This window comes from Protobothrops mucrosquamatus, unplaced genomic scaffold, assembly GCF_001527695.2.
Source record: "Protobothrops mucrosquamatus isolate PMUCROS unplaced genomic scaffold, P.Mucros_1.0 scaffold1931, whole genome shotgun sequence".
Taxonomy (NCBI): Eukaryota; Metazoa; Chordata; class Lepidosauria; order Squamata; family Viperidae; genus Protobothrops; species Protobothrops mucrosquamatus.
The window spans coordinates 280,425-307,584 of NW_015388052.1; the positions used below are offsets into that span (position 1 = coordinate 280,425).

The 27,160-nt window shown below is 44.3% G+C and overlaps 1 protein-coding gene across 1 annotated transcript in view; it reads left to right on the top strand.

Moving 5' to 3' along the window:
- Positions 1–27,160, top strand: part of ABCF3 (ATP binding cassette subfamily F member 3) — a 32,106-nt gene that overhangs the window by 1,666 nt on the left and 3,280 nt on the right. The window contains exons 2-18 of the mRNA XM_015823631.1: positions 1,686–1,833; positions 2,893–2,972; positions 4,208–4,260; positions 5,102–5,199; positions 5,913–6,035; positions 7,947–8,213; positions 8,310–8,390; positions 12,952–13,011; positions 13,314–13,370; positions 15,881–15,903; positions 18,138–18,193; positions 18,703–18,903; positions 19,820–19,896; positions 21,362–21,406; positions 23,208–23,340; positions 24,473–24,561; positions 25,554–25,645. Coding sequence (XP_015679117.1) covers positions 1,686–1,833; positions 2,893–2,972; positions 4,208–4,260; positions 5,102–5,199; positions 5,913–6,035; positions 7,947–8,213; positions 8,310–8,390; positions 12,952–13,011; positions 13,314–13,370; positions 15,881–15,903; positions 18,138–18,193; positions 18,703–18,903; positions 19,820–19,896; positions 21,362–21,406; positions 23,208–23,340; positions 24,473–24,561; positions 25,554–25,645 — 1,683 coding nt within the window. The remainder of the gene's footprint in view (positions 1–1,685; positions 1,834–2,892; positions 2,973–4,207; positions 4,261–5,101; positions 5,200–5,912; positions 6,036–7,946; positions 8,214–8,309; positions 8,391–12,951; positions 13,012–13,313; positions 13,371–15,880; positions 15,904–18,137; positions 18,194–18,702; positions 18,904–19,819; positions 19,897–21,361; positions 21,407–23,207; positions 23,341–24,472; positions 24,562–25,553; positions 25,646–27,160) is intronic.

Here is a 27,160-nt window from a genome sequence, read left to right on the forward strand (position 1 = left end):
GCTGGCTCAGGAATTCTGGGAGTTGAAGTCCACGAGTCATAAAAGAGCCAAGGTTGCCTACCCCTGGTCTAGGAGAAAGGTAAGATCAAGTTTGTTTTATACAGGAGCTTTACTCGAGATGATTTCATGGATGTCACTATGAGGTTTTCTTGCCAGCCATACAGAAACGGTTTGATATTGCTTCGTTTTGAGATGGTTTTTCAAACTCCCTTATCAGCTGTCATATTCCTGCTGGTGTCCCATCCAGATCAACAGGACCCTGTTAAACAAGCAGGGTCTGATGTCTGCAGTTTGCTCATGGCACAAAATCTTTATCTCTTAAGTGTTTGTCAGTTTCTCTCACAGCCTGCCCAAAAGGTCTCATGGTAGGAAAGATCTGATTCTGATTAGAAGCTTCCCTCCTTTCCACAACTTGTGCAATCCACCCTCCCAACTATCTTGACTGGAAATTGGTTTGAAATAGATATGCGTTAATTGTTGGCAGTCTGTGGGTTTGTGAGCAAATGGAAAGAGTAAATTTATTGCCAACTTCTCTTTTGCCATCAGTTCTCACAACTCTTTAAGGGCTGCTGCTCTCCAGCTCTCTGAAATATGTAGATGATAGTGCCACATCATGCAATAGGTCATAAATGTGAAATGATTTATATACTCAAAAGCCCTGGATAAACGTAAGCAGATATTAGCCAGGTGCTCATAAAGCAAGTCCAATATCTTATTCCCGAGTAGACGTTCTCATGTATTTTTAGCCTGTGACCTCTGTAAGAAAAATGTAAGCACCAATGTGAAAAGCTCATATATTATAATGGAAGAAATACTATATAAAAAGAGAGCATATGTGTGTTTTCAAAGGGCGTTATTCCCTCATTTTTGCTGCCTCTATATTTTCAGCTGTCGATCTCAACTAAGTATTTGGCGGATTTCTTTTCATGTTTCATTTTCACCTCTTTTAAGAAGAGACTGGACAGCCATTTGTCCGAAATGGTATAGGGTTTTCTGCCTGAGCAGGGGGTTGGACTAAATGACCTCCAAGGTCCCTTCCAACTTCTTCTTCTTCTTCTTCTTCTTCTTCTTCTTCTTCTTCTTCTTCTTCTTCTTCTTCTTCTTCTTCTTCTTCTTATTATTATTATTATTATTATTATTATTATTATTATTATTATTATTATTATTATTATTATTACTACTACTACTACTACTACTACTACTACTATATACTACTACTACTACTACTCTGGGTTAAATAACTTTATTAGCTTCTGTTTCATTTTCAGTATCGAAGTTCAAATCTGCACTACAGGTAGTTCTCGACAGTTGATTTAGTGACTATTTGAAGTTACAACGGCACTGGAGAAAGTGACTTACGACCTTTTTTCACACTTACGACTGTTGCAGCATCCCCATGATTGCGTGATTAAAATTCAGATGCTTGGAAACTGGCTCGTATTTATGACGGTTGCAGCGTCTTACGACCTTCTGACGAGCAAAGTCAATGGGGGAAGCCAAATTCAAGACAAAATGAGATTCTTTCCCTCTTCCAAGCATTTTGCTAGCTAAGCCTTTAAAACAGTGTTCTTCATCCAACCTGGACAACTTTAGGAAGTGTGGACTTCAACTCTCTGAATTCCTCAGCCTGTACGCCTTTGGGTCTCAGCCTTGCATTAACAGTTGTTGGTTTTTTTTCTTGGCAGGGGTCCTGCATAGTGGCAGCTCAGATTTTGAGACAGTGGACGATCTATTTGAAGCCGTCGGCGAGCTCTTGCAAGACGTGTCCCGAGACTCGAAAGATGACATGGACATCCGTGCAATCTGCCAGCGTATGTTCAACACCCTTCATCTGTAAGTTGCCTCTGATTGAAAGGGGTTCATGAAGAACAGAACAGATAAGCTTTCATTTGCGATGATGATGTAGTACAGAGGTAGTCAACCTTGGCTCTTTTATGACTCGTGGACTTCAATTCCCAGAATTCCTGAGCCAGCTTAGCTGGCTCAGGAATTCTGGGAGTTGAAGTCCACGAGTCATAAAAGAGCCAAGGTTGACTACCCCTGATGTAGTATGTAAAGCAGCCACTAGAGGTCCAGAATCTGCCAAGACCAATGATGGCGAACTTTTTAGAGACTGAGTGCCCAAACTGCAACCCAAAACCCACTTATGCATCTCGAGTGACGGGTGGGCGTGGCCCATTGGGTGGGCGTGGCTGCAGTGGTAACGGCAGACTGGGTGGGACTAAAAAGTTCAATCAATCAATTCCAACTTTGCAAGAACTTTTTTTTCCCGCAAGATGTTGAAATTGATTGAACCTTTTATATTTTTTTTGCACATGGTGGCGGAGGCCTAAAGCGAAAAGGTTTTATAAAACCCAGCTGAAGGCCTAGGACTGGGGCGACGACATGCGTGCCCTCAGAGAGGGCTCTGAGTGCCGCCTCTGGCACCCGTGCCATAGGTTCGGCACCACTGGCCAAGACCCTTTGGGAAGAACTTTAGAATCCAAGCCACATTTACATGTTATACCAATAGCATTTAGGCTCGTATATCACCCCGTAGCACTTTACAGCGCTGTCTGGGCGGTTTAGAATATAAGCATTATTTGCCTATTTCCCCCAACCAACCTGGATCCTCATTTTACCAATCTCGGAAGGATTGAAGGCCGAGTCGACCTTGAGCTGGTCAGGATCGAACTGCAGGCCGTGGGCAGAGTTTACCTGCAATACTGCACTTCAATCACTGCGCCACCAGGGCTTATTTTAATTTATGTGCCAAGGAAACCAGGATACCCGTTAGGATGGTACTGACTGCAGAAGTCTACCCAAATGCGAGAGAGGTTTACAATGATGGGATGAGGAGCTGGGGGAAAAAATCTGGAGTGTCGTTAAGTAACAACTCTTGTATCTGGACAGTGACAATGAAAACTCTCCGAGCAGCCGGCAGGTTCTCCTGGATGCCCCAATTCAGCTTTCTAAGATCGCTGACAATTATGGTGAGTAGTGTAGCAGTGAAGCCTCTGGCATTTACATGGCTCAGAATGGAAGAACTATGTGGATCCTATTCATTTCTTTACCTATATCAGGGGTGGGCAACCTTGGCTCTTTTATGACTGGTGGACTTCAACTCCCAGAATTCCTGAGCCAGCATGGCTCAGCTTGGAAACCTCTCCCTTTCCCCTCAGCATGGCTGGCTCAGGAATTCTGGGAGTTGAAGTCCACAAGTCATAAAAGAGCCAAGGTTGCCTACCCCTGACCTATATCAACCAGCTACCATTGAGAGGCATGTACTTTCCTTCTCTTGGGATTGTATGCTTTGAAAAGGATCCCACAAAATTGCTTCCAGGAAACAACCCAAGCTTTTCAAGACTGCCAAATAAATCTTGGGGGGGGGGGGGTAAATAAGCTAATCCTTGCCTTATGATCACATTTAAGCTTGGAATTTCGATTGTAAGTCATTGCAGTTATAAATTGAGTCATGTGTGACTGGACTTGATTTTACAACTGTTTTTATGAAAAGCAAGTTCTGGAAACAACAAGAATTATAAGCGGTGGGAGAAGCAGGGGAGGATTTTACACAGATTTTGAAACACACACCAACACACACACGCTTGATGTGGCTGCCATGTTCCAGCATGCCAAACCTAGAAATATCAAGGTAAGACAGAGTAGGGTGACCTGTTAAATATCTGATGTGATAAATGCATCAGTTAAGTTAATGTTTCCATATTTATTGCCTATGACAGTGTTTCTCAACCTTGGTCACTTGAAGACGTCTGGACTTCAACTCCCAGAATTCTGCAGGGCTGGCTCGGAAATTCTGGGACTTAAAGTCCAAATGTCTTTAAACGGCCAAGGTTGAGGAAACACTGTCATATGCATTTTCTTATAGAATAAGCGGGAAAAGGATCTGAACTCATGCTGGGATTCTTGAAGCAAGAATTTTTATTTATTTACTAGCTGTACCTAGCCATGCGTTGCTGTGGCTCAGTCTGGTAAAAGCGTGTGTTGCTTTTACGTCCAACAGGTGGCGCTGTTTTTCAAAAACATGTTTTTACCTGTCACAGGTGTGACATCTATATAATATAGGTATATAAAAACACGCGCATATTCGAATGCAACGTTGTGTCAAAATTTCAAAGCAATCGGTGAAGAAATTTTGGAGATTTAAGATTTTGAACAAACGAACATTTATATTTTTATTTATATAGATTTATTTTGTCGGTTGCAGATTCTAACTTGGACTTGTTGCCAGGACTGCTGTTGAAGAGAGATCAAAGTTCGGTAAGGGTACCATTCACGACAGTTTTTGTTACTATTGATCCCTAACAATTGAGTCTGTGTAGGTTTCAAAGCTGGGTCTCTCACACTCTGGAACACGGTGGAGAACCTCTTAGTTGCACCGGCTAGTATTGGTTCCTACCGTGGGATGCTGGGAGCTCCAAAACCATCTGGAGATGCACCAGCTCCCAAAATTTGCTTTGGGGCTCCAGGTAAACAGCTTATTTTCGCTGTCGTGCTTTGGCCTTTATTATCCACAGAAACAGAATTTAGTTGCGTTGTCATCCTTGTAATCGCAATACAGGTGGAGGCCCTCCCCCCCCCAAAAAAACCCCCAAACAACCCCCAAATCAAACTCCTTGTAATAAGAGCAGACCAAATGCAGGTAGTCCTCGACTTACGACCACAACTGAGCCCCAACATTTCTGTTGCTAAGTGAAACAGTTGTTAAAATGAGTTTGGCCGCATTTTGTCACCTTCCTTGCCACAGTTGTGAAGTGAATCTGGCTTTCCCCCATTGACTTGGCTTGTCAGGAGGTCGCAAAAGGTGATCACGTGACCCCGGGACGCTGCAACCGTCGTAAATGTGAACCAGTGGCCAAGCGTGTGAGTTTTGATCACGTGACTACAGGCATGGTGCAATGGTTGTGAGTGTGAGAAAAGGTCACGAGCCACTTTGTTTCAGTGCCGTTGTAACTTCAAACAGCCGCTAAGCAAACGGTTGTAAGTCGAGGACTTACCTGTCACCTGCTTATCTTCTTTTAACTTCACCTCACATCCTCTGCCTGGCTGCTGGCAGGTATCTCTGCTATTTGCTTTTGCTGTCCTTCTCCTTGCTTTGCAGATGGTGAATGCCAAAAAGTTGGAGAAAGCCGAGGCCCGCCTTAAAGCGAAGCAGTGCAAGAAGCAGGAGCGAGATTCCGTCAAATCTGGGAGCCCATTGTGAGTAAAGGGCGGTCATCTTTGTACGGGGCACCTGTCTCTGAACATCGGGAGGATCTGCCAAGAACTAACTGCAGCAGATTCAATTTCTTAATGCCCAGGTCTTTCCGCTGGTTACGGGGAAGGAAATACAGGAGACCAGGGTGTGGCTGATATAACAGAGGATAGAGTAGAAGAGAGTGGAATGGAAGGGGAATAGGGAATAGAATAAAATAAGCAATAGAGAATAGAATAGAATAGAATAGAATAGAATAGAATAGAATAGAATAGAATAGAATAGAATAGAATAGGCAACAGGGAATAGAATAGAATAAGCAGTAGGGAATAGAATAGGAATGGAATGGAATAAAACAGAACAGAACAGAATAGAAGCTGGAAGGGACCTTGGAGGTCTTCTAGTTCAGCCCCCTGCTCAAGCATACCGTTTCAGATAAGTGACTGGTCTGGTCTGGTCTGGAAAGGCCTCTGCAGCCGAGAACCGAGCTACGGATCGAATCCATAGCTCAGTTCTCAGCTGCAGAGGCCTTGCACAAAGGCTTCTGACTGAAAAATGCAGGCCGGAACTCCATTCTCAGCTGCAGAATGAAGCTGCTCCTTCGGCCGCAGAAAAAGTGGGCTGGCGAGGCAAGTAATAATAATGATGAGGATGATGATGGAACACGTGTTCTGCCTTGTCTTCATGGTTGTTTCCAATTTTCTTCTGGCTGTGCCAGGGTTCTGGAAGAAGCATCCGCCAGCCAAGCTGCCAGTAAGAAAGAGAACCGCCTAGAACTGTCGGGCAAGAACAAGTCCTACGACGTACGCATCGAAAACTTCGACGTGTCCTTCGGCGAGCGGTGAGTCTCCACGTTCAAAGAGTCGTGCTCTGTAGCATCTTTTGATTTGGCGATTTAGACTTGTTGGAGCGTAGCCCCGTAAGCGAACTGGTGGTTACACCTGGTAAGCTGACTCGTGGTTACACCAACCCAAACTTCATGGCAGAGGAAAGACGTTAGTATTTCTGCTGAACAGAGCTGAGTATCGGATAGCATTAACGCCGGATTTTGAAAAAAACATTTATTTAAAATTACGATAAGCGTTTAGGTCAGGGGTAGGCAACGTTAGCTCTTTTAGGACTCGTGGACTTCAACTCCCAGAATTCCTGAGCCAGCATAGCTGGCTCAGGAATTCTGGGAGTTGAAGTCCACGAGTCCTAAAAGAGCCAAGGTTGCCTACCCCTGGTTTAGCCCCAGGGCTTAACGGCCAGAGAAAGAAACTAAGGAAAGACCCACCCGAATGGATCAGGCAGTTAAAAATACAGTAGTCCTCGAATTACAACAGTTCATTTAGTGACTGCTTGAACTTACGACGGCACTGGAAAAAAAAGTGACATAGGACCGTTTTCTAGACTTACGACCACTGCAGCATCCCCATGGTCCCCTTGATCCGAATTCAGACCCTTGGCAACTGGTTCATACTTATGACGGTTGCAGTGGCAAGGGGTCTTACGACTTCCTGACAAGCAAAGCCAATGGGGAATCCAAATTCACTTAACAGCTGGTTTTACTAATTTAACAACCGCTGTGATTCACTTAACTACTATGGGGCAAAATTCACTTAACTGCCTCAAGAGATTCTGGGCTCAGTCGTGATCGTAAGCTGAGGACTGCCTTTAGCAGTGGAGACTTGCAAGACTCTTTTAATGTTAGCCCAACAATAAACTAGAATTGACTCATGTAGCTTCCTTATCTGGTTTACATGGAAGGGCTGACATAATGGGGACTTTCTAGACAATGTTGCTCTATATCAGTGATGGCGAACCTTTTAGAGACCGAGTGCCCCAAAACTGGCCCCGCCCCGCTCCACCTCCCTGCTCCGCCCCCACTCTGCCCCCCCGCCCCGCCTGCCCACAGGACCACTCACCGCCTCCAGGGCCCGCCACAAACCGGCCAGGCAGCCCAGGAGCGCTATGGCGGCCACACCCTCTGCCCGCGCCCTGCAGCATCAACTGTGCATGATGGGGTGTGAGGGCAGAGTCTTGTCTACGCTGCCTGGCTGCCATGTCCTTGGCTGCGCTGCTCCGGGTGGGCCACGCTCGAGGGTGACTCTCCTTCAGGGGAGCGGCTGGAGAGGAGGGGGTCATGGGAGGCGAGGCTGGAGCAACGGCACGTGTGCCCACAGAGAGGGCTCCGAGGGCCGGCTCTGGCACCCGTGCCATAGGTTCGCCACCGCTGGGTTAAGGTCTTATGCAGCCTCTCCTTATTACTGTTATCTCAGCACAACACTTAGTGATGAATCACAAGAAAATGGCCATTCTCCCCTAAATTCCCAGAGGAATTTATATTAAATGTGTGTTATGTATGTGTACACTTTGAGAGGAAGCAACTAAATTTCATTTTTAATGTGTGCCGTTGTGCCCACAGGAAAAAATGACAATAAAGGTTATCTCTCTCTGTCTCTCTCTCTCTCTCTCTCTTTCTCTCTCTCTCTCTCTCTCTGTGTGTGTCTGTCTATCTATCTATCATCTATCTATCTATCTATCTATCTATCTATCTATCTATCTATCTATCTATCTATCTATCTATCTATCTATCTATCTATCTAGGTTCGCCACCACTATATTCTTGCAATTGTAACTCTGTCCATCTGGCCCAGGTGCAGTTGTCACCTCACCTGGCACAAATGAGGTTTCTAAAGATGGGTTCTCAAAAACGTCCCCGTTGTTTTATACGCAGTGTACAGTTGTCCTTTTCTTTCTCCTCCTCCAGAGTCCTCCTCACAGGAGCAGACCTGAACCTGGCCTACGGCCGGCGATACGGCTTGGTAGGTCGGAACGGGTTAGGCAAGACCACGTTGCTGAAGATGATTGCCAGCCGCAATCTGCGCATCCCCTCGCATATCAGCATCCTTCACGTGGAGCAGGAGGTGGCCGGGGACGAGACGCTGGCCCTGCAGAGTGTGCTGGAATGTGACACGGTTCGCGAGGGGCTGCTGAAGGAGGAAAAGGAGCTGACCGCCCGGGTTAACTCCGGAAGGTAACCTTGTTCCCAAGGAAGGCCATCTTAATTCAGATGTTAGTTTGGCCACCTACAAACTACCATGCTGCTTTTCTGTCTTTTTTTTTTTTTCAGGGCAGTAGGCACAGAAGGGGCTCGACTGTCCGAAATCTACGCCAGGCTAGAAGAGATTGAGGCAGACAAGGCCCCAGCAAGGTAAAATGAAACTCTGTTAAGAGCAGATACGGTTCTGAATCGACAGGCTCGGTAGTCGGTGAATTCTGGCAAAACGGCTGACTTGCAAAAAGATCCAGGTCTAAAATAGCGAAATCTGATGCATACGAGCCTGTGGATAACATGTGGGTGGGAAAAGGCCATTTCTCCATCAACCAAGAGCGAGACATTTCCATCAAGGACTCAAAATTTCCTAAATTCCGAGTGAAAATTGGCTGCTTCTCCGGTTCTCTAAAGCAGAGGTCCCCAACCTTTCGGGCACCAGGGACCGGTTCCGTGGAGAGAGGTTTTTCCGCGGACCGGAGGGTGCGTGGTTTTGTGTGCTGCCTGCATCCCCCGGATGGGGCTTTGCTTGTTTGTGCAGATTGGTTGCGGGCATGCCACGGCCCGGTACCGGTCCATGGACCAGGGATTGGGGACCCCTGCTCTAAAGAAAAAGAGTACAGGTACTGACGAGGGAGGACGTGATAGCAGTGTTCCAATATCTCAGGGGCTGCCCCAAAGAAGAGGGAGTCAAGCTATTCTCCAAGGCGGCTGAAGGCAGGACGAGAAGCAACGGGTGGAAACTGATCAAGGAGAGAAGCAACCTAGAACTAAGGAGAAATTTCCTGACAGAACAATTAACCAGTGGAACAACCTTCCTCCAGAAGTGGTGAATGCTCCAACACTGGAGGTTTTTAAGAAGAGACTGGACAGCCATTTGTCCGAAATGGCGTAGGGTTTCCTTCCTGAGCAGGGGGTTGGACTCGATGACTTCCAAGGTCCCTTCCAACTTTTTTATTATTATTATTATTATTATTATTATTATTATTATTATTATTAACCTTGACTTACAACAAGTTGAGCCCAAAGTTTATGTCGCTAAGCTAAGCAAAACAGTTGTGAAGTGAGTGGCGCCCTTTTTTTTATTACCTTTTTGCCACAGTTATTAAACAGATCACTGCCCTCGTTAAATGAACATTGGCAGTTATTAAGTGAATTTGGCTTCCTCCATTGACTTTGCTTGTCGGACACCGACCGGGGAGGTTACAAATGGTGATCACATGACCCCAGGACAGTTCAACTGTCATAAATACCTGCCAGTTGCCAGTTGCGCTTGAATTTAAGGGTAAAATGGGGTCAGGGTTGGGATTGGGGTCTAGGTTAGGGTTGGGATCAGGGCTGGGGTTAGGGCTGGGGTTTCCCCAAGTAACATTTTTAATATTTAGCAAACAGCATATTGTCTGGGTACATATATTTATTTTTATTTATTTTTTTTAATAAATTTTTATTTTTTAAACCAACAAGACAAAACAAAACATAACACACATACACACACAGTGTGTACTCCTCCTTTTTTTTTTTTAACAGCAATTTCGTAACGGTAATCTTCTATTATTTACATTTTCCCCCCTTATTCTTCTTTAGATAAATTTGTCCTTGTTGTCCCGTTGTTTCTTGTTTGCATTTTTCTTCCTTCATACTATACTTCATACTAAAAATAATACATATTATAATTACTATACATTATTATACACACATTTTCCACTTTTGACCTTTCCACATTTATTCTCCTCTATTACAGTATTTCTAGTCTCCAACCAGTCGTACCACTTATTCCATATTAAATAGTACTCTGTGTCTTCCTTTTCTTTTAACTCTTTTGTTAATTTGTCCATCTCAGCACAGTCCAAGATTTTTCTTATTACTTCTTCCTCTGAACTGAATTTTTCCAAAACTGTGCGTATGCTATTCTTGCTGCCGTTATTATATGTAGAATTAAGTACCATATTTCTTTACTATATTTTCTGTTTAAAATACTGGGTACATATATTTAAACAGCAATAATAGATATAATACTAAGTGATAACAATAAATATGGTTAATTCTCTTAGACAACATTAGTTAATCACTCCATGTCGTCCTTCTTACTAGTATGCATTCAAAGTTACATATCACACTCCTTTCCCTCTGAGTCGTTTCTGTAGCCCTTGATAAAAATTATCCCATGTTCTAAAGTAAACTGAATTTTCTTTCTCTTTAATCTCTAAAGTCAATCTATCCATTTCGGCACACTCTAATTTTTTTTTAATTAATATTTCTTCAGTTGGTAAGTTTTCATTTTTCCAATATTGGGCAAATTCTTGCTGCTGTCAATACATGTAATATTAGATATCCGTTCTCCTTCTCGTAGTTAGCTCCTATTATTCCTAACAGAAAACAGTTGCGCCTGAATTTTGATCAGCTGAGATGGCAGGGCTACAGTGGTCATCAGTGTGAAAACCAGTCATAAATCACTTATTTCAGTGCCGTTGTAACTTCAAAGGGTTACTAAAACAAAAGGTTGCAAGTCGAGGGTTAACCTTTTTTCATCTGAAATCGGGAGAACGGACTTGAGGTCTTCCTGAAATCTGATTTGAAGAGCGTTGTGGAAGAGCAGCCTGCCTGCCTGCCAGACCAACCCATTAGTTATTTTAGCTTTTCCACCTATGGGAACCCCAGAGGCAGAAGGCTTTCGTGAGGAACGACAAGAATGTCCAGTATTGGAGCCCTGAGGTGTCCTGCTCAGCTGCTCTTCCTGCAGTTTGATAGATTTTTCCATATTCGTTTGAAGTGCTTTGATGAAGGAAGCATATGTGGCTAGTTAAAAAAAAAAAAAAAGGTAAAGGAGTCCATGTAGGTCTTACTCTGCTACCGTGTCTCCCGAAAATAAGACCCAGTCTTTGTTTGTTTGTTTGTTTGCCTCCAAAAGAAGCAACAGGTCTTGTTTTCCGGGGGGGGGGCTTTTCCACTCACCTCCGGCACCAACAGCCCTACCCAGCCGGCCCACTTCTTTCTGCAGCTGAGTATGGAGCTCCGGCCTGCATTTCACAGTCAAAGCCCTTTCCAGAAGGCTAGGTCAGGGGTCGGCAACCTTAAACACTCAAAAGAGCCACTTGGACCCATTTCCCACAGAAAAGAAAACACTGGGAGCCGCAAAACTCGCACGCGCGCATGCTGGAGGAGGGGGCTTGATTGAAGTGTTTAATTAAAAAGAAATAGAGACTGCTGTGCATGAGTTCTCTGTCTCTCTCCCCTCCCTCCCTCTGTCTCTCTTTCCTCTCTCCCCCCCTCTCTCCGATCTTCTGCTCACCTGGCCAGCTGGCCTCATGCTGTTCTCCAACAAGCTGACACACATTCTTATTGGGCTGGCTCTCTCCTGCTCTTGGTCTGCCAGTCCTCCTCCCCCACTCAGTGTGAGTGTGTGTGTGAGAGAGAGAGAGAGAGAGAGAGAGAGAGAGAGAGAGAGAGAGAGCTGCTGCTTCCTGCGGAGACGCAGCAAAGGCAGGAGCCCCACCCAATAAGCTTGTCAGCTTGTCGGAGAACAGCGTGAGGCCACTCTCTTTTTTACACAGAGAGAGAGAGAGAGAGAAGGGAAGCGCAAGTGCCTCTGTCTCTGTCTCTTTCTCTGCAAATGATGGAGGAGGACTGGGAGCCGCAGGAGAAGGCTCAAAGAGCCACATGCGGCTCCAGAGCCGTGGGTTGCCGACCCGTGGGCTAGGTCTTACTTTCGGAAAAACACGGTAGTCGTTGCCGACTACAGAGGGTGGTGCTCACCTCCATCTCAAGGCCATTGAGCCAGTGCTGCCCGAAGACATTTCCGCGGTCAGGCGGCCAGCATAATGTCGCAGAGCACTGTTACCTTCCCACCGAAATGGTACCTATTTATCTACTTGCACTTGCATGCTTTCAAACTGCTAGATTGGCAGGAGCTGAGGTAAGGACGGGAGCTTACCCCATCACAGGACGCTCGGGTCTCGAACCTGGGCTGCCAGCTTTACAGCTGATAAACCCAGCATCGTAACCCCTGAGCTACCAGGTCGCCCTTTGTCATACAGCATCACAGTCTGGTTTGGAAGCATCACTGCTTCAGACAGGAAGGCGGTGCAGAGAGTGGTGAGGATGCCCGAAAAGATCATTGGCTGTTCCCTCCCTCCCATCCAGAGCATAGCACAGAAGCGTTGCTTGAGCAGGGTCCATAAGATCATCTGGGACATGACACATCCTCTCCACGACCTGTTTTCCTTGTTACCTTCTGGGAGGAGGGGGCTCTGTGGTATCTGAAGCAGAACATCCAGATTCAGCCATAGTTTCATTCCATACAGCATTAACCTTGTGAACTCTCAAGCTTCCTCCTTCCATTATATATTCAAGACGGACAGTATTTAATATTTATTTGTTACGTATATGTAGGGGTGTGGGTCTATACATATGTTGTACATAGTATGTTTTAGGTGCGTGTCATGTATGTGTTTCACTTTGAGAGCGGGCAACTAAATTTCATTTTTGATGTGTGCCGTTGTGCCCACAGTAAAAAAAAATGACAATAAAGCTTATCTTATCTTGTGGCTAGTGCCCTTACCTAACTACTCCTACTTCCAATCGATTATTATTCCAAGTTCAGATGCCACTGCCTTTCCTAAAACCTTCCAGAGTCTCTTTTCAGACATATCCAGAGTTAGCTCCTAGTCCAGATTCTGGGATCTAGAAATCACATTTCCTTTCCTTTCTTTTCCTCCTGCAGAGCGTCCGTTATCCTGGCTGGGTTGGGTTTCAGCGCAAAGATGCAGCAACAGACCACCAAGTAAGTGGGCTTTAGCCAAGACTGAATTTTTTCCCTTCTGTGATTTGAACTATGGGATCCTAGATTTTTTTTTTCTTTTTGATCTTGCCTACTGCTAGGTGCTGGGACAGAGGGGCGCTTCCAGAGATAGGAAGCTTGGTAGCTGTCCCTTCACATTACAATTGTGATAGAATTGGGGAAGTGAACTTGGCCATCTCTGACACCAACCCTTGAAAAATGTAAGGCGACCTTCCGTATCTACAGGCAAACTGGGGTCCGGCTGGCCCAGGGAAACTGACCTCTCCTTTATTCCTTCTCCTTAGAGAGTTTTCTGGAGGTTGGAGAATGAGGCTGGCTTTGGCTCGCGCCCTTTTCGCCCGGTGAGTCTCAAGGATCTCCGTTCCGCTCAAAATCCTTTTTTTCCGGAAAATTGGTCGATAGTAACAGTGGGGGAGTCAAAAGTCAGTTGAGGTCTTAAATCCCGATTAGCTTTGTTGAGGAAGGATCTAGAACAGGGGTGTCAAACTCAATTTCATTGAGGGCCGCATCAGCATTGCAGTTGCCCGCGAGGGGGTGGCCTACTGAGTGGGCGTGGATGGAGTGGGTGTGGCCTACTGGGTGGGCATGGCCAGTTCTACATCGTTCGCGTCAAGGGTGCCTGTGGGGGCCTGGGCAGGAGTGGGACAGATCTGAGGGTCTCTGGCAGAAGGGGGTGGGACCGGGGCAAGCGCCAAGGCATGGTGCATTTCTTCATTCCTCACAAAGGATGCACCCAGGGGGCGGGGCCAATGCGGCAGGGGCTGGTTCCTCGCTGTTTCTAGATGCCCTTGTGGAGCTAAGACTGAATGTGTTTCAGCATAGATGGCCACCACAAAATTGTACATTGGCTCCCGGCCGGCCTGGGCCAGGGCCAAGGCAGCGGGGGCCGTTCCCTCACTGTTTCCTGGATGGCTTCGCAGGCCACATGAAACCACTTCGCGGGCCGCATCCGGCCCCCGGGCCTTGTGTTTGACATGTCTAATCTAGAAACAGGCAAGGATACCCGACTGCGTGGGGGGGGGAGTTGAGAGTACTGGTAATCCTTGCCTTAGCAACCATTCGTTTAGCGACCGAAGTTACAAAGTCTTAAATACAGGCCAGTTGCCAAGCGCCCAAATTTTGATCGCGTGACCGTGGGAATACTGCAAAGGCCATGTCTGTGGAGATTCTCCGTCATCCAGGTCACGGTGGTCCCAAAGGTGCTTTTCAAGGAGGCAACTGGACTTCCTTTGTTTTTCCTTGAAGACGTTTCGCTTCTCATCCCAGAAGCTGCTTCAGCTCTGATTGAACGGCGGGAAATGGAAGGATTTATATTCCTAGCAGTCATCTGGTGGTTCATTCCTTGATTGATTTCAGCAGAGTTGAAGAAGCTTCTTGTATGAGAAGCCGAAACATCTTCAAAAAAAAATAAGGAAGTCCAGTTGCCTCGTGGAAAAAAAAAAAACATATTTGGGCCATACGTCACTTTTAGCAGCGCCGTTGTAACTTTGAACAGTCTCTAAACAAATGGTTGTAAGCCTAGGACTAACCTGCATGTGTTTTGTGCGCACAAAAGATACAGATCAGTTGGGGATAATTACAGTTTTTAAGTTTTTTCCAGAATTTAAAGGACAAAAAGAAAAAGAATGCTTCAATCAGGGAGCCCATTCTCCTGAGAAATTGGAAACTTTTATTTATATATATATATATATATATATATGGGGTGATTTGGAAAGGTCAGTAAGAAAGAGACATTAGTTTTGTGCTGCTGGATAAGACTGAAAGATTTTCTCACCGCAATGGAAAGCCCGTGTGTGTGTGTGTGTGTGTGTGTGTGTGTGTGTGTACGTACGAGTGTGTGTGTGTGTGTGTGTATCCTTAATGACTGCAAAAATCCGAATCCCGGGCATATCTGTTCAATAATATACAATCCTCGAACTCCGGGATGAATATATATCAGCTGTTTATTGTTAAAAAATTTAAAACAATAAAAGCAACTATTTACAATACTAAAACAAACTTAGCTTTTGCTGATCCACTGTCAGCGTCTTCAGAGTAAAGTGTTGTGGGTGGAGAGATCTCTTATAAACCTTGCTAACCTAGTTTCTTACTCATTGACCATCCTGGCCAACCGTAATTGCCTTAATTGTCCCACCTCCCCTTGTTTGCACTCCAATTCCACAACTTCTCTCCCTCCTCTCCTTGTCCATCTTCTCCTTCCTGGTGTTGTTACCGTTGGTATACACACACACACACACACACACACACACACATACATATGTACACACACACACACGGGCTTTTCATTGCAGTGAGAAAAATCTTTCAGTCTTATCCAGCAGCACAAAACTAATGTCTCTTTCTTAACTGACCTTTCCAAATCACCCCATTTTTCATTGACTATTATAATACATTCAGTTTTTTTTTAAAATGCTGCCCGTGTAATGAATTTTCTCAATTTAAAAGTTGGGCAGGTTTCCCCTCCCCCAAATTTTAGGTGTTCGCCTACAGAATTGGAAGCTAAGTCACTTGATTGTGAGATTGATCGGCCGTGTGTAAATTTAATAATTCAATATTAGAGCAGTGAAACCTTTTGCCAAGTTTTTGCACAATGGTGTAAAAATGCAGACTCGTATAAAAATTCCCGTTCTGAGCAGTTTTAAGAATTTCCCCCATCAGAGATAACTGGACTTGAATGGATTAGTGGTGATTGGCTTTCAGGGATAACGAAACTATTAAGAGAGCGCAGTTATTGCAGAGAAAGCTTGGTGAGAAATTTTCTATCAAAGCAATGCCAAAGTAGAATTTGTGATGGCTGCACTAATAATATTTCTGTCTCCCTTTCCTCTTCTGTTGATTTTAATTTTCCCAGGCCTGACCTTCTCCTGCTTGACGGTAAGTCTTTTCTGGACGTATGCAGACAGAAGGGAAGGGGTGTAAACCCCCTCAAAGAATTATCCAGGGAATACTGATGTAATCTTTTTCCCATCCGCTGGTGGATTGCTGATTTCCCAATTGCTCCGAGCCAGTGTTTCCAAATGGCTGTTACTTCGAATTCTGGGAAGTGAAGTCCACGCACTTCCAATGTTTGGAAGCTCCCTAGATTGGAAAACTTTGCTACAAAGTTTTGGCAAATGTATGAATATGACCCACCAGGATTTGTGGCTAATTTTCTTGCAGTTGTCAGAGTTATATGGCATCTCTTGTCACAAGCTGGCCAAAAATGTTAAGCCTCTATTGTAAGGGATAACTTTGAAGATTTAATTGATTAATCAGAAAACAGGTGGAAGTAACCTTGAAGGTTGAATAGCCCTGGACTAGAAGACCTTCAAGGTTACTTCCACTCCTTAACTTTCTTTTCTAGCCAGTAGCTAATTCTTAAAGGGGAATATGCCTCTTTAAGCTAGTTCACTCAGCAGCTTGTCTTTTCCGTCTCTGGAGGCTTTTCCTTGTTTGATGAATATATGGAAGAGAGAAAATGGGGGGGGGGGGGTTCAAATTCTTCCTTCAGAAGGAGATGGGAATGAGAAAGAGGGAGGCAGGGAAGGAGGGAGGAAAGGAAGTCCCGCCTTAGCACTTGGCCACCAGCAGCCCTGCCATTGACTTTGCTTGTCAAAGGGTTGCAAAAGGGGATCACATGACCCTGGGCCACTGGGACCATCCTAAATATGAATCAGTTGCCAAGCATCCAAATATAAATCACATGACCCTAGGCACGCTGCAATGGTCATAAGTGTGAAAAATGGTCATAAGTCATTTCAGTGCAATTGCAACTTTGAACAGGTTTTTTGTTTTTTTTGTTTTTTGGTCATCAAGTTTTTGACACCTTGCTAGGTGGTCCTCGAATATTGCCATCTCTTAAAAGTGGTACAGTCGGTGAAAAGGTTGAAAAGCCCTGTTCTAGTCCAACCCTCTGCTCAAGCAGGAGACCCTATACCAGGGGTAGGCAACCTTGGCTCTTTTATGACTTGTGGACTTCAACTCCCAGAATTCCTGAGCCAGCATGCCTCAGCATGGAAACCTCTCCCTTTCCCCTCAGCATGGCTGGCTCAGGAATTCTGGGAGTTGAAGTCCACGAGTCATAAAAGAGCCAAGGTGGCCTACCCCTGTCCTATACCATTTGAGACAAGTGGCTGTCCAGTCTCTTCTTAAAAATCTCCAGTGATGAAGCACCCACAACTTCTGAAGGCAGACTGTTCCACCAATTAATTGTCTTCACTGTCAGGAAGTTTCTCCTTAATTCCAGGTTGCTTCTCTGCTTGATTAGTTTCCGTCCATTGTTTCTTGTCCTGCCCTCAGGTGCTTTGGAGAATAGGGTGACCCCCTTTGTGACAGCTTCTCAAATACTGGAATATTGCTATCATGTCCCACCTAGTCCTTCTTCTCATTTAAGCCTTGCTGAGGCACCCTTGTAACAAAGTAACCCGCCACCCCAAAATCAGCTTAAATTGGGGAAAAAGGTTAAAGAGAAAAAATGGATTCCTAAGTCTTTGCAAGATTTTAGGTCCCCATTTCATCAGGCAAAGCCTTATCAGCGTCCACCAAAAAGTGTTAGCTCTCCTTAAACTATTTCACAAGTGTTACATAGGAGCTGTGCTAAATTAACTCATTTTCTTTGTTTGGTTTTAATCCTGTTCTGGCCATATTAGAACTGTTGAGGCATCGTTTCTTCATGCTGTTTAATTCAAAATTTGGCCATTGCATCATGAACATTTACCATTTGGTTAGTGATCGTTGGAAGTTACAATGGCACTGAAAAAGTTACTTATGATCCTTTTTTCACACTTAACAACCCTTGCACGGTCGTCACATGATCAAGATTCCGACGCTTGGCAACTGACTCACATTTACGACGGTTGCAGTGTTCTGGGGTCACGTGATCCCCTTTTGCAACCTTCTAACAAGTGAAGTCAATGCGGGAACCAGACTCGCCTTAGCCATCGTGATACACCTCTGGCAGGAAAAGGTTGTAAAATGGGGCCAAAGTCACTGAACAACTGTCTTGCTCAGCAAGGGAAACGTTGGGCTCGATTGTGGTCGTACGTTGAGGACTGCCGATGTCTCTTTCCCTGTGAATTTTTGCCCAAAGACACTGTGTGCTTAACGGCCTTCTTTCAATTCGCTTCCAGAGCCAACCAACATGCTGGATGTGAGGGCAATCATCTGGCTGGAAAACTATTTGCAGGTCTGTCCAAAATTTGGAATATAAGTACTTCTATTTCTACTGGACTTTGTGCTTGAGGTGGAAAAGCAAAATGAAGCTTTGATTTTGGGCTTTACTGATTAGATTGATTTGTTGTTATACAAATGGCTAGTTTATTACCATTATGGAAAAGTGAAAAGTTGAGGTTCGACGTTAATGCTTTATTCTACTGCAACAGAGGGAATCGGAAGTCAGTGCCTTTGCTTTTCCATCTCCTCACTTTTCTTTCCCTTTTTCCTCCCCACTGTGTCCTACTCTTTGCTTTTGCATTTTTGTATTTTATTCTATAATTTAATAAAACGTTACAAACTGCAAAATTCGGAAAGCCATCCAAAATTTATTCTATAATTTAATAAAACGTTACAAACTGCAAAATTTGGAAAGCCATCCAGGGTGGAGGGGGACGACGACAAGGGACTAAACACTTAAAGAGCTTGGGACTTTTAGATCAAGGCCTTCATCCTGCCCCCTCTCCATCTGGGCCCTTCTAGACTTGGCAGTCCACCATCCTCGTCGTGTCTCACGATCGGAACTTCTTAAACGCCGTGGCCACCGACGTCATCCACCTGCACTCGCAGCGGCTTGACTGCTACCGTGGGGACTTCGAGAACTTTGTCAAGATCAAGGAAGAACGGCTGAAAAACCAGCAGCGCGAATACGAGGCGCAGCAGCAATACCGGGAGCATATCCAGGTCAGAGAGCGGAGCGGTTAGCCGTGGGGCTGATGCTGATCCAGCAGTGCCCTATAAAATAGGATAGGGTGCATGCCATATGATGTGATATATTGTATATGAGCGATGGTATGGTGTGGTATGGTATGGTATGAACCATTCTTTAAAATAAAGTATTTTTAAGCTGGGTACCAGACAAAAGTGGGACTGCGTCTTCTCAAACGCTTCCCTCTATGTAGTATTATGCTAAATTACTGTAGCCAGCTAAATTACTTATTTATTCCCTTAAATTTACGAGTCACCCACCTCGCACAGAGCAGCTTACGAACATCGAAACTTTATTAATCTTCTTCCTATTTTCTCCACAACAACAGTCCTGTTTGATGGGTTGGGCCGAGAGAGAATGCCACCCAGCCAGCTTTCATGGTTAAGGCAGGACTTGAACTCACAGTCTCCTGCTTTCTAGTCTGGTGCCTTAACCACCGGACCAAACTGGATCTCTTATGACAAATTAAGTTCTAAGTCTCCATAAGATATCAAAGAGACTTCTGCCGTTCTTTTTTCATTCCATTTCAGCTTTATTCCTAGAGTAGACCAAAATCTTAGATTTTTTTTTCTGCACCCAGCAATAAGAACATTATAAATAATATTTTGAAAATTATAGACACAGAAATATACCTTCTTCAGCCTCCACTGTATATCATCCTAATGCTTTGTTTGGCTATCAGAAAGGGACGGAATATCTGAATCCTTTCTTATTCTCACTTCAGGGTGTTCAGTTTTGAAAAATCCTTCTGTTCCAAACCTCTGTGGCACACTCACATAAATAAACTAGCTTGGATCATTGCCTCAGACTTCATCTGCCAGACTGTGTCTCTGCAGCAGCTGATGATGCATCCTTCTGCATAAGGGAATGAGCTCTGCTTTTCTCCCACAGGTCTTTATCGATCGATTTCGCTATAATGCAAACAGGGCGTCTCAAGTTCAGAGCAAGCTCAAACTGTTGGAGAAGCTGTGAGTATCCAAAAGAAAATGGACCGTCTGGGTGGATTGCCTAGGCCAGGGGTAGGCAACCTTGGCTCTTTTATGACTCGTGGACTTCAACTCCCAGAATTCCTGAGCCAACATGAGGGAACTATGGCCCCCTCATGACTCGTGGACTTCAATTCCCAGAATTCCTGAGCCAGCATGAGGGAACTATGGCCCCCTCATGACTCGTGGACGTCAACCCTCAGAATTCCTGAGCCAGCATGAGGGAACTATGGCCCCCTCATGACTCGTGGACTTCAACTCCCAGAATTCCTGAGCCAGCATGGCTCAGCTTGGAAACCTCTCCCTTTCCCCTCAGCATGGCTGGCTCAGGAATTCTGGGAGTTGAAGTCCACGAGTCATAAAAGAGCCAAGGTTGCCTACCCCTGGACTAGGTCTATTTAAGAATTGATCATTTCAGGATCTACCGACTGAGGAGCTGATTTAGAACAGTTTCTTAAATGGCGGTGCACGGCCCGCTCATGGCATACAGCATTAGTTCTCAAAATGTATAAACTACAGTAATATTTTGCACTAATTAGTTCTCATGCTTTGGATATATTTCTTGGATAGGGAAAGATTGCTCCTTGACACATTTCAGCCCCCAGTTATCTCTCAATCGTTGTATTATCATTAGAGCAGTAAACAATGTTATCAACAGTATTAATGCAAAGGCTTTTATCTCTTTAAAGCAGGGCTCTCCAAATTTGGCAACTTTAAGACTTGTGGACTTCAACTCCCAGAATTCCTCAGGCTGGTAGGGGAATTCTGGGCGTTAAAGTCCACCAGTCTTAAAGTGGCTGAGGAATTCTGGGAGTTGAAGTCCTTAAGTCTTAAAGTTGTCAAGTTTGGAGAGTCTTGCTTTAAACCTTACCATCACTGAAAAATATATCAACAGGGTGTTTGTAGAAATGGAAAAACATGAGCTGCTTGCTTCATTTTGAGGAAAACCTGATTTTACGTTCCACAACCACTGTCAAAGAATGAAAAAATATATATATAGGGATTTCTGATTCAAAAAAACTAGAAATAGCTAATTGGTTGGTTTTAGCCCAATAATTTCTCTTTATATCTCTTCCTCTCGTCTCCACTGTTAGGGGGTTTGAAATTTTTTTTAGAAAATTCTAGTCTCCCATAAAAGATGAAATAAAGACCAGCTCAGAGGATCGTATTAAATAATTTTCATACTGAACCGAGGGAAATTGGTGAACTCTTTTTTTCTGTTTTTGAAATCTTCTACACTTAAAGGACAGAATTAAAAAATAATAATAACTTGTGAAGGAAAATAAGCTCTTTTTTAAAAAAAATAACCAAAATCCAGTGAATATAGTAGTTCTTAAGGGCTCAGTCCCAAGAATTTATCTGCTTCCAAGTGGCTGCTTAGTGATTGGATATTTGATAACCTATCTTTTACTACAACAAGACTGATTGGTCTCTTTCTTTCTCTCAGGCCAAAACTGAAGGCAGTGGACAAAGAATCTGAGGTGATAATGAAGTAAGTAAATCGTGATGGGCCCAAAGAAGCCCAGTTTTCTAGTTTTTCATAAGAAAAGAAGGGCAGATGTCTTCTTACTCACCTGCCTGCTTTCTCAGACTCAGTCCAGATAGTCCTGACTTAGCAACCACTCATTCAACAACAGTTGCAACTGTGCTAAGTGAGTGCACCTTATAACCAGTCTTGAAAGTTCTGGCCCTTGCATCATCCTGCAGTCACGTGATCGCCATTTGGCTGGGGAATTCTGGGAGTTAAAGTTCCATGCCCCTTAAAATGACTGAGGTTGAGAAATCCTGCCTTAGGCTCACCCAAGCTCTGCACTTGATTTGCAAGACAGCAATGGTAAGGTTGGCCTGTCCTGGGTGGATTTTATAAGGACTGAATCAAGCTACTTCATTATTTAATAAGTCAGCATCCCAGGTTTTCTTCATTCAGCAAAGTCTATTTTTCCAAGCCAGTCTCCCATCTAGGTATTGTAGGGTTGTGCAGCTTCAACAAAATAGCAGTATTATGCACCTTAGGCCATACCTCTAAAAAGATGTGGAAACTCTAGAAAGAGTACAGAGAAGAGCAACAAAGATGATCAGGGAACTGGAGGCTAAAACATATAAGGAACGGTTGCTAGAATTGGGTATGTCTAGTCTACTGAAGAGAAGGACGAGGGGGGACATGATAGCAGTGTTCCAATATCTCAGGGGCTGCCCCAAAGAACAGGGAGTCAAGCTGTTCTCCAAAGCGCCTGAAGGCAGGACAAAAAGCAATGGATGGGAAAACTCATCAAGGAGAGAAGCAACCTAGAACTAAGGAGAAACTTCCTGACAGAACAATTAACCAGTGGAACAACCTGCCTCCAAAAGCGTTGAATGCGCCAACACTGTAGGTTTTTAAGAAGAGACTGGACAGCCATTTGCCTGAAATGGTGTATGGTTTTCTGCCTGAGCAGGAGGTTGGACTAGATGACCTCCAAGATCCCTTCCAACTTTTTTATTATTATTACTAGCTGTACCCAGCCACGCGTTGCTGTGGCTCAGTCTGGTTAAATGGAAAAGAAAGAAAAGAGAAAGCGCACGTTTGTAATATGTTTAATTTCACAATGCTTGTGGGTATACAATATTTTTTGTTGTTCCATTGTCTGTGCATCAATTCCAACGCAATGTCACACGAAATAATGAAATCAAAATGAAAATAAATCAAAATCTATGAAAATTCAATTTAACAATGCAATCGGAAACATTGAAATGGAATCGTAAAATTGGAAATTTGGAAATCGTAAATGGATCGTAAATCGGAAACATTGAAATGGAATAGTAAAATCGTAGCGTGTGTTGCTTTTACGTCTAACAGATGGCGCTGTTTTTTTAAAAAACATGTTTTTACCTGTCACAGGTGTGACATCTATATAATAGGTATATAAAAACACGCACGTATTCGAATGCAACGTTGTGTCAAAATTTCAAAGCCATCGGTGAACGTTCGGAGATTTAAGATTTTGAACAAACGAACATTTACGTTTTTATTTATATAGATTATTATTACTATTATTATTATTATTATTATTATTATTATTATTATTATTATTATTATTATTATATCTGCAATGTATACTGATAATTACATTAAAAATAACACTATATAATGCAAGTGCTATGTATTCCTATCACAATGTGTTCTGCATAAGGCAAAATTAATGCAAAACTGATTCTCCTGATCTAACAGAAGCAATGAGGGTCCCTTTTGGCCACTTCCATTTTTGCTTATTCCCCTGGCGTTTTTTTTTTTTCTCTTTCCCCCTCCTTCGTAGGTTCCCAGATGGCTTTGAGAAGTTTTCTCCTCCCATCTTACAGCTTGATGAAGTGGACTTTTACTATGAACCCAATAACCCTATCTTCTGCTCCCTGTCTGTCTCCGCTGACCTGGACTCTCGCATCTGTGTGGTAAGATGAAATCTTTGGCAAAAAGGTTAATTATGTGGAAATGATAAAGCATTCGCTATCACAAGCACACCAAAATCCAGGAGCTCAGCAATTGTTTTGTCTCCGTGGAAAGACCAAGAAAAAAAAGAAAGAAAGAAATGCTACAAGAGTTTTTAACAGAAGGACCTAATAAGAGCTAAGAGCTGTGGTTGCACAGTGGTTAAAAAGCAGTATTTCAAGCTGACTCTGCCCAATGCCACCAGTTCAATCCGGACCAGCTCAAGGTTGACTTAGCTTTCCATCCTTCTGAGGTCAGTAAAATGAGGAACCCATATTGCTGACTCTGTAAACTGCTTAGAAAGGGCTGTAAAGCACTGTGAAGCAGTATATAATTCTAAATTTAATAAAACTAAACTAAACTATTGCTGCTGCTCTTAACCAGCTCAGCAGAAATATTTCTGCTCTGCATGCATACGACATGCTTAACCTGGTTACTGAATTAACCCATTTTTGGAGTAGCACTGTTCAGTGAGCATAAATAAGCCAACAGGTAAGTTTATGTAATAGACAAAAAAGATAAACTCTATCCAAGTTTCGTAGGGCGTGCAATTGAAGCTCCTAGCTCTTTAATGGACTCCCATAAAGACTGCACACACACAGATTAAGATAGTGGTGGCGAACCTATGGCACGGGTGCCAGAGGCGGCACTCTGAGCCCTCTCTGTGGGCACGCGCGCCGTTGCCCCAGTCCTAGGCCTTCAGCTGGGTTTTATAAAACCTTTTCGCTTTAGGCCTCCGCCGCCGTGTGCAAAAAAAAAAAAGGTTCAATCAGTCAATTTCAACTTCTCGCGGGGAAAAAAAAAGATCTTGCAAAGTTGGAATTGATTGATTGAAATTTTTAGTCCCACCCAGTCTGCCGTTACCACCGCAGCCACGCCCACCCAATGGGCCACGCCCACCCAGCACCCGATGATGCATAAGTGGGTTTTGGGTTGCAGTTTGGGCACTCGGTCTCTAAAAGGTTTGCCATCACTGGGCTATAGGTCGATATGCACACATCAGAGTACGATTGCTCCTGTTTCTCTGAGTTCTAGAATCCTTAAATAAGAGTTCGGGAAGACCTTTTTTGTAACGTATACGTTGTTTACTCCTAGGTTGGAGAGAACGGAGCCGGCAAATCTACCATGCTGAAGATCCTGATGGGAGACCTGGCCCCTGTGCAAGGGATTAGGCATGCTCACAGGTAGCTTTCAAACCAAAAAGGGAACCTCACGGAGATAGTGGTGGAAGGGGAAGGAGAGTACAGCAATGTAGAAAATGGCTGGCTTGTTGCTAAGTAATGCAGCGTAGCCTAGATTCCCGAGGTACCGGTGTTGTTTTGAGTTGCTTTCCATGTACTTTGGAGATAGTTTTTTAACCTCTCTGCAAAGATGGGGAAGCTTTGGCTAACCTCTCAGAACGCTGGACTAGAGCAGGGGTCTCGAATTCACAGGCTAAAGGCCACATGCGCCCCGTGGTGTGCGGCTATGCTCCACTTTAAAGCAGCATCGCAGTTCTGGTCAAGACCTATCAGTTCAATAGCTGAACAAAGCTATGTTTTCCTTTATCCTGCGGCTCCTTCCTTCACTGGAGGAGGTGTGTGTGCTACCCTTAGCTTGTCAACGTTAGCTGGGAGATAAAACAGCCACTGCAGCTTCCTATCTCTACCCTTCTTTCCTGCATGGCTGGCTGGGAAATTCTGGGAGTTGAAGTCCATCCATCTTAAAATTGCCAAACTGCTGCTCTTAAGGGCTGCAGCACACAAGGCCCTGAGCAGTAGCAGCCCTGTCTCCTCCTGTTCCCTTCCTATGTCGGAGGGAAACTACCAGGAGGGAAGACTGATCTTGAAAAAGACACAGCCCTTTTGCTGTTGTCAAGTGATCCTGGGGGGGGGGGGAGAATGTGGATTCCTTGCAGTGTTATAGATTAGATAACGATGTCAGCACAACCTGTGCAGGAGAGTCCCTGTTTGGGATTGATCCCGAAATGTTCCACAGCCCTGATAGAAGAGCAATCAGATATGCCTCTTTAAGCAACAGAGGCGAGGATCATGTTATCCTCCTTATTCTCTCCTTATCAGGCAGGAAAACATATTTATCTTGCAAAAGAGTGAGTTATTCCTTTGGCTAACTGTTTTTTCAATAATCCGCCATTTTAAGCTCTGGTTGTAAACAATGGTTTCTTCCTGCCTGGCAGAAATCTTAAAATTGGCTATTTCAGCCAGCATCACGTCGATCAGCTGGATTTGGACATTAGTGCCACCGAATTACTAGCAAAAAAGTTTCCAGGTAAGTTGCCACGTGGCCCCCCTGGCGATTTGTTTGATTTCAGCTCTCGCGGTCTCGTGGCCCTCGTACTTAACGATCAGAAGAAACTTAAAAGCCCTTTTCCCTGCCCTGCTCTGTTTACTGAACACTGAAGACGGTGAGTTATAACCTCATGCTAAGACATGGCTTTAATCCTGAGTTTATTGGCAAGGGTTCCGGGAACATGTTAAGCCAGCAGCAGCTTTTTATCCATCAGTAGTAGTAGTAGTAGTAGTAGTAGTAGTAGTAGTAGTAGTAAATAATAATAATAATAATAATAATAATAATAATAATAATAATAATAAAGTTGGAAGGGACCTTGGAGGTCATCTAGTCCAGCCCCCTGCTCAGGCAGGAAACCCTATACTATTTCGGACAAATGGCTGTCCAGTCTCTTCTTAAAAACTTCCAGTGTTGGAGCATTCACCGCTTCTGGAGGCAGGTTGTTCCACTGGTTAATTGTTCTAACTGTCAGGAAGTTTCTCCTTAGTTGTAGGTTGCTTCTCTCCTTGATTAGTTTCCATCCGTTGCTTCTTGTCCTGCCTTCAGGCGCTTTGGAGAATAGCTTGACTCCCTCTTCTTTGTGGCAGCCCCTGAGATATTGGAACACTGCTATCCTGTCCCCCCTCGTCCTTCTCTTCGTTAAACTAGACATACCCAATTCCAGCAACCGTTCCTTATGTGCTTTAGCCTCCAGTCCCCTAATCATCTTTGTTGCTCTTCTCTGCACTCTTTCTAGGGCCACACTGGATTGTGTCTGGCCTGTCAGAAGGCACTGATGTTATGGCATTGGTCTTAAGGCACCCATTTTTCCTCTTCCCATCTCTTAACACAGAAAAGGGGGTGGGGGTATTACTATGCTTTTGGCTCATCTATTCTCATTGAGACTGAGAGGGCAGAGAAAGTGTGCTGGTGGGCTTTATAGGCCCCTGGTCCCACTTTCTGCATCTCCTTAAATAAGCCACAAATCATGGTCTATCAGCCACCGTGGCTGAATTCGTACCATTGCGAATAAATTGGCCCATTAGAGTTTGCAAACCAATAGAGAGTATCCATAGCTCTGGTTTGAACCGTGGAGCCTATGGTGAAAACAATAGCCTAAACTAGACATTAACAAGAAAATCATGCCCTATCAACACAGGGAGGACAAGCTACTGTATATAAACAGGGAGCAAACCCCATACTCCCCAGCATTGATGATGCTGCCAAGTCAGGTGACGAAACGTTGGCAAGCAAACAGTCAATCTCAGAGAGCGCCAAGGTCTCCACAGTTTCTAAGCCATGGTGGTGTGAGAGAAGCAACCTAGAACTAAGGAGAAACTTCCTGACAGTTAGAACAATTAACCAGTGGGACAACCTGCCTCCAGAAGTGGTGAATGCTCCAACACTGGAGGTTTTTAAGAAGAGACTGGACAGCCATTTGTCTGAAATGGTATAGGGTTTCCTGCCTGAGCAGGAGGTTGGACTAGATGACCTCCAAGGTCCCTTCCAACTTTA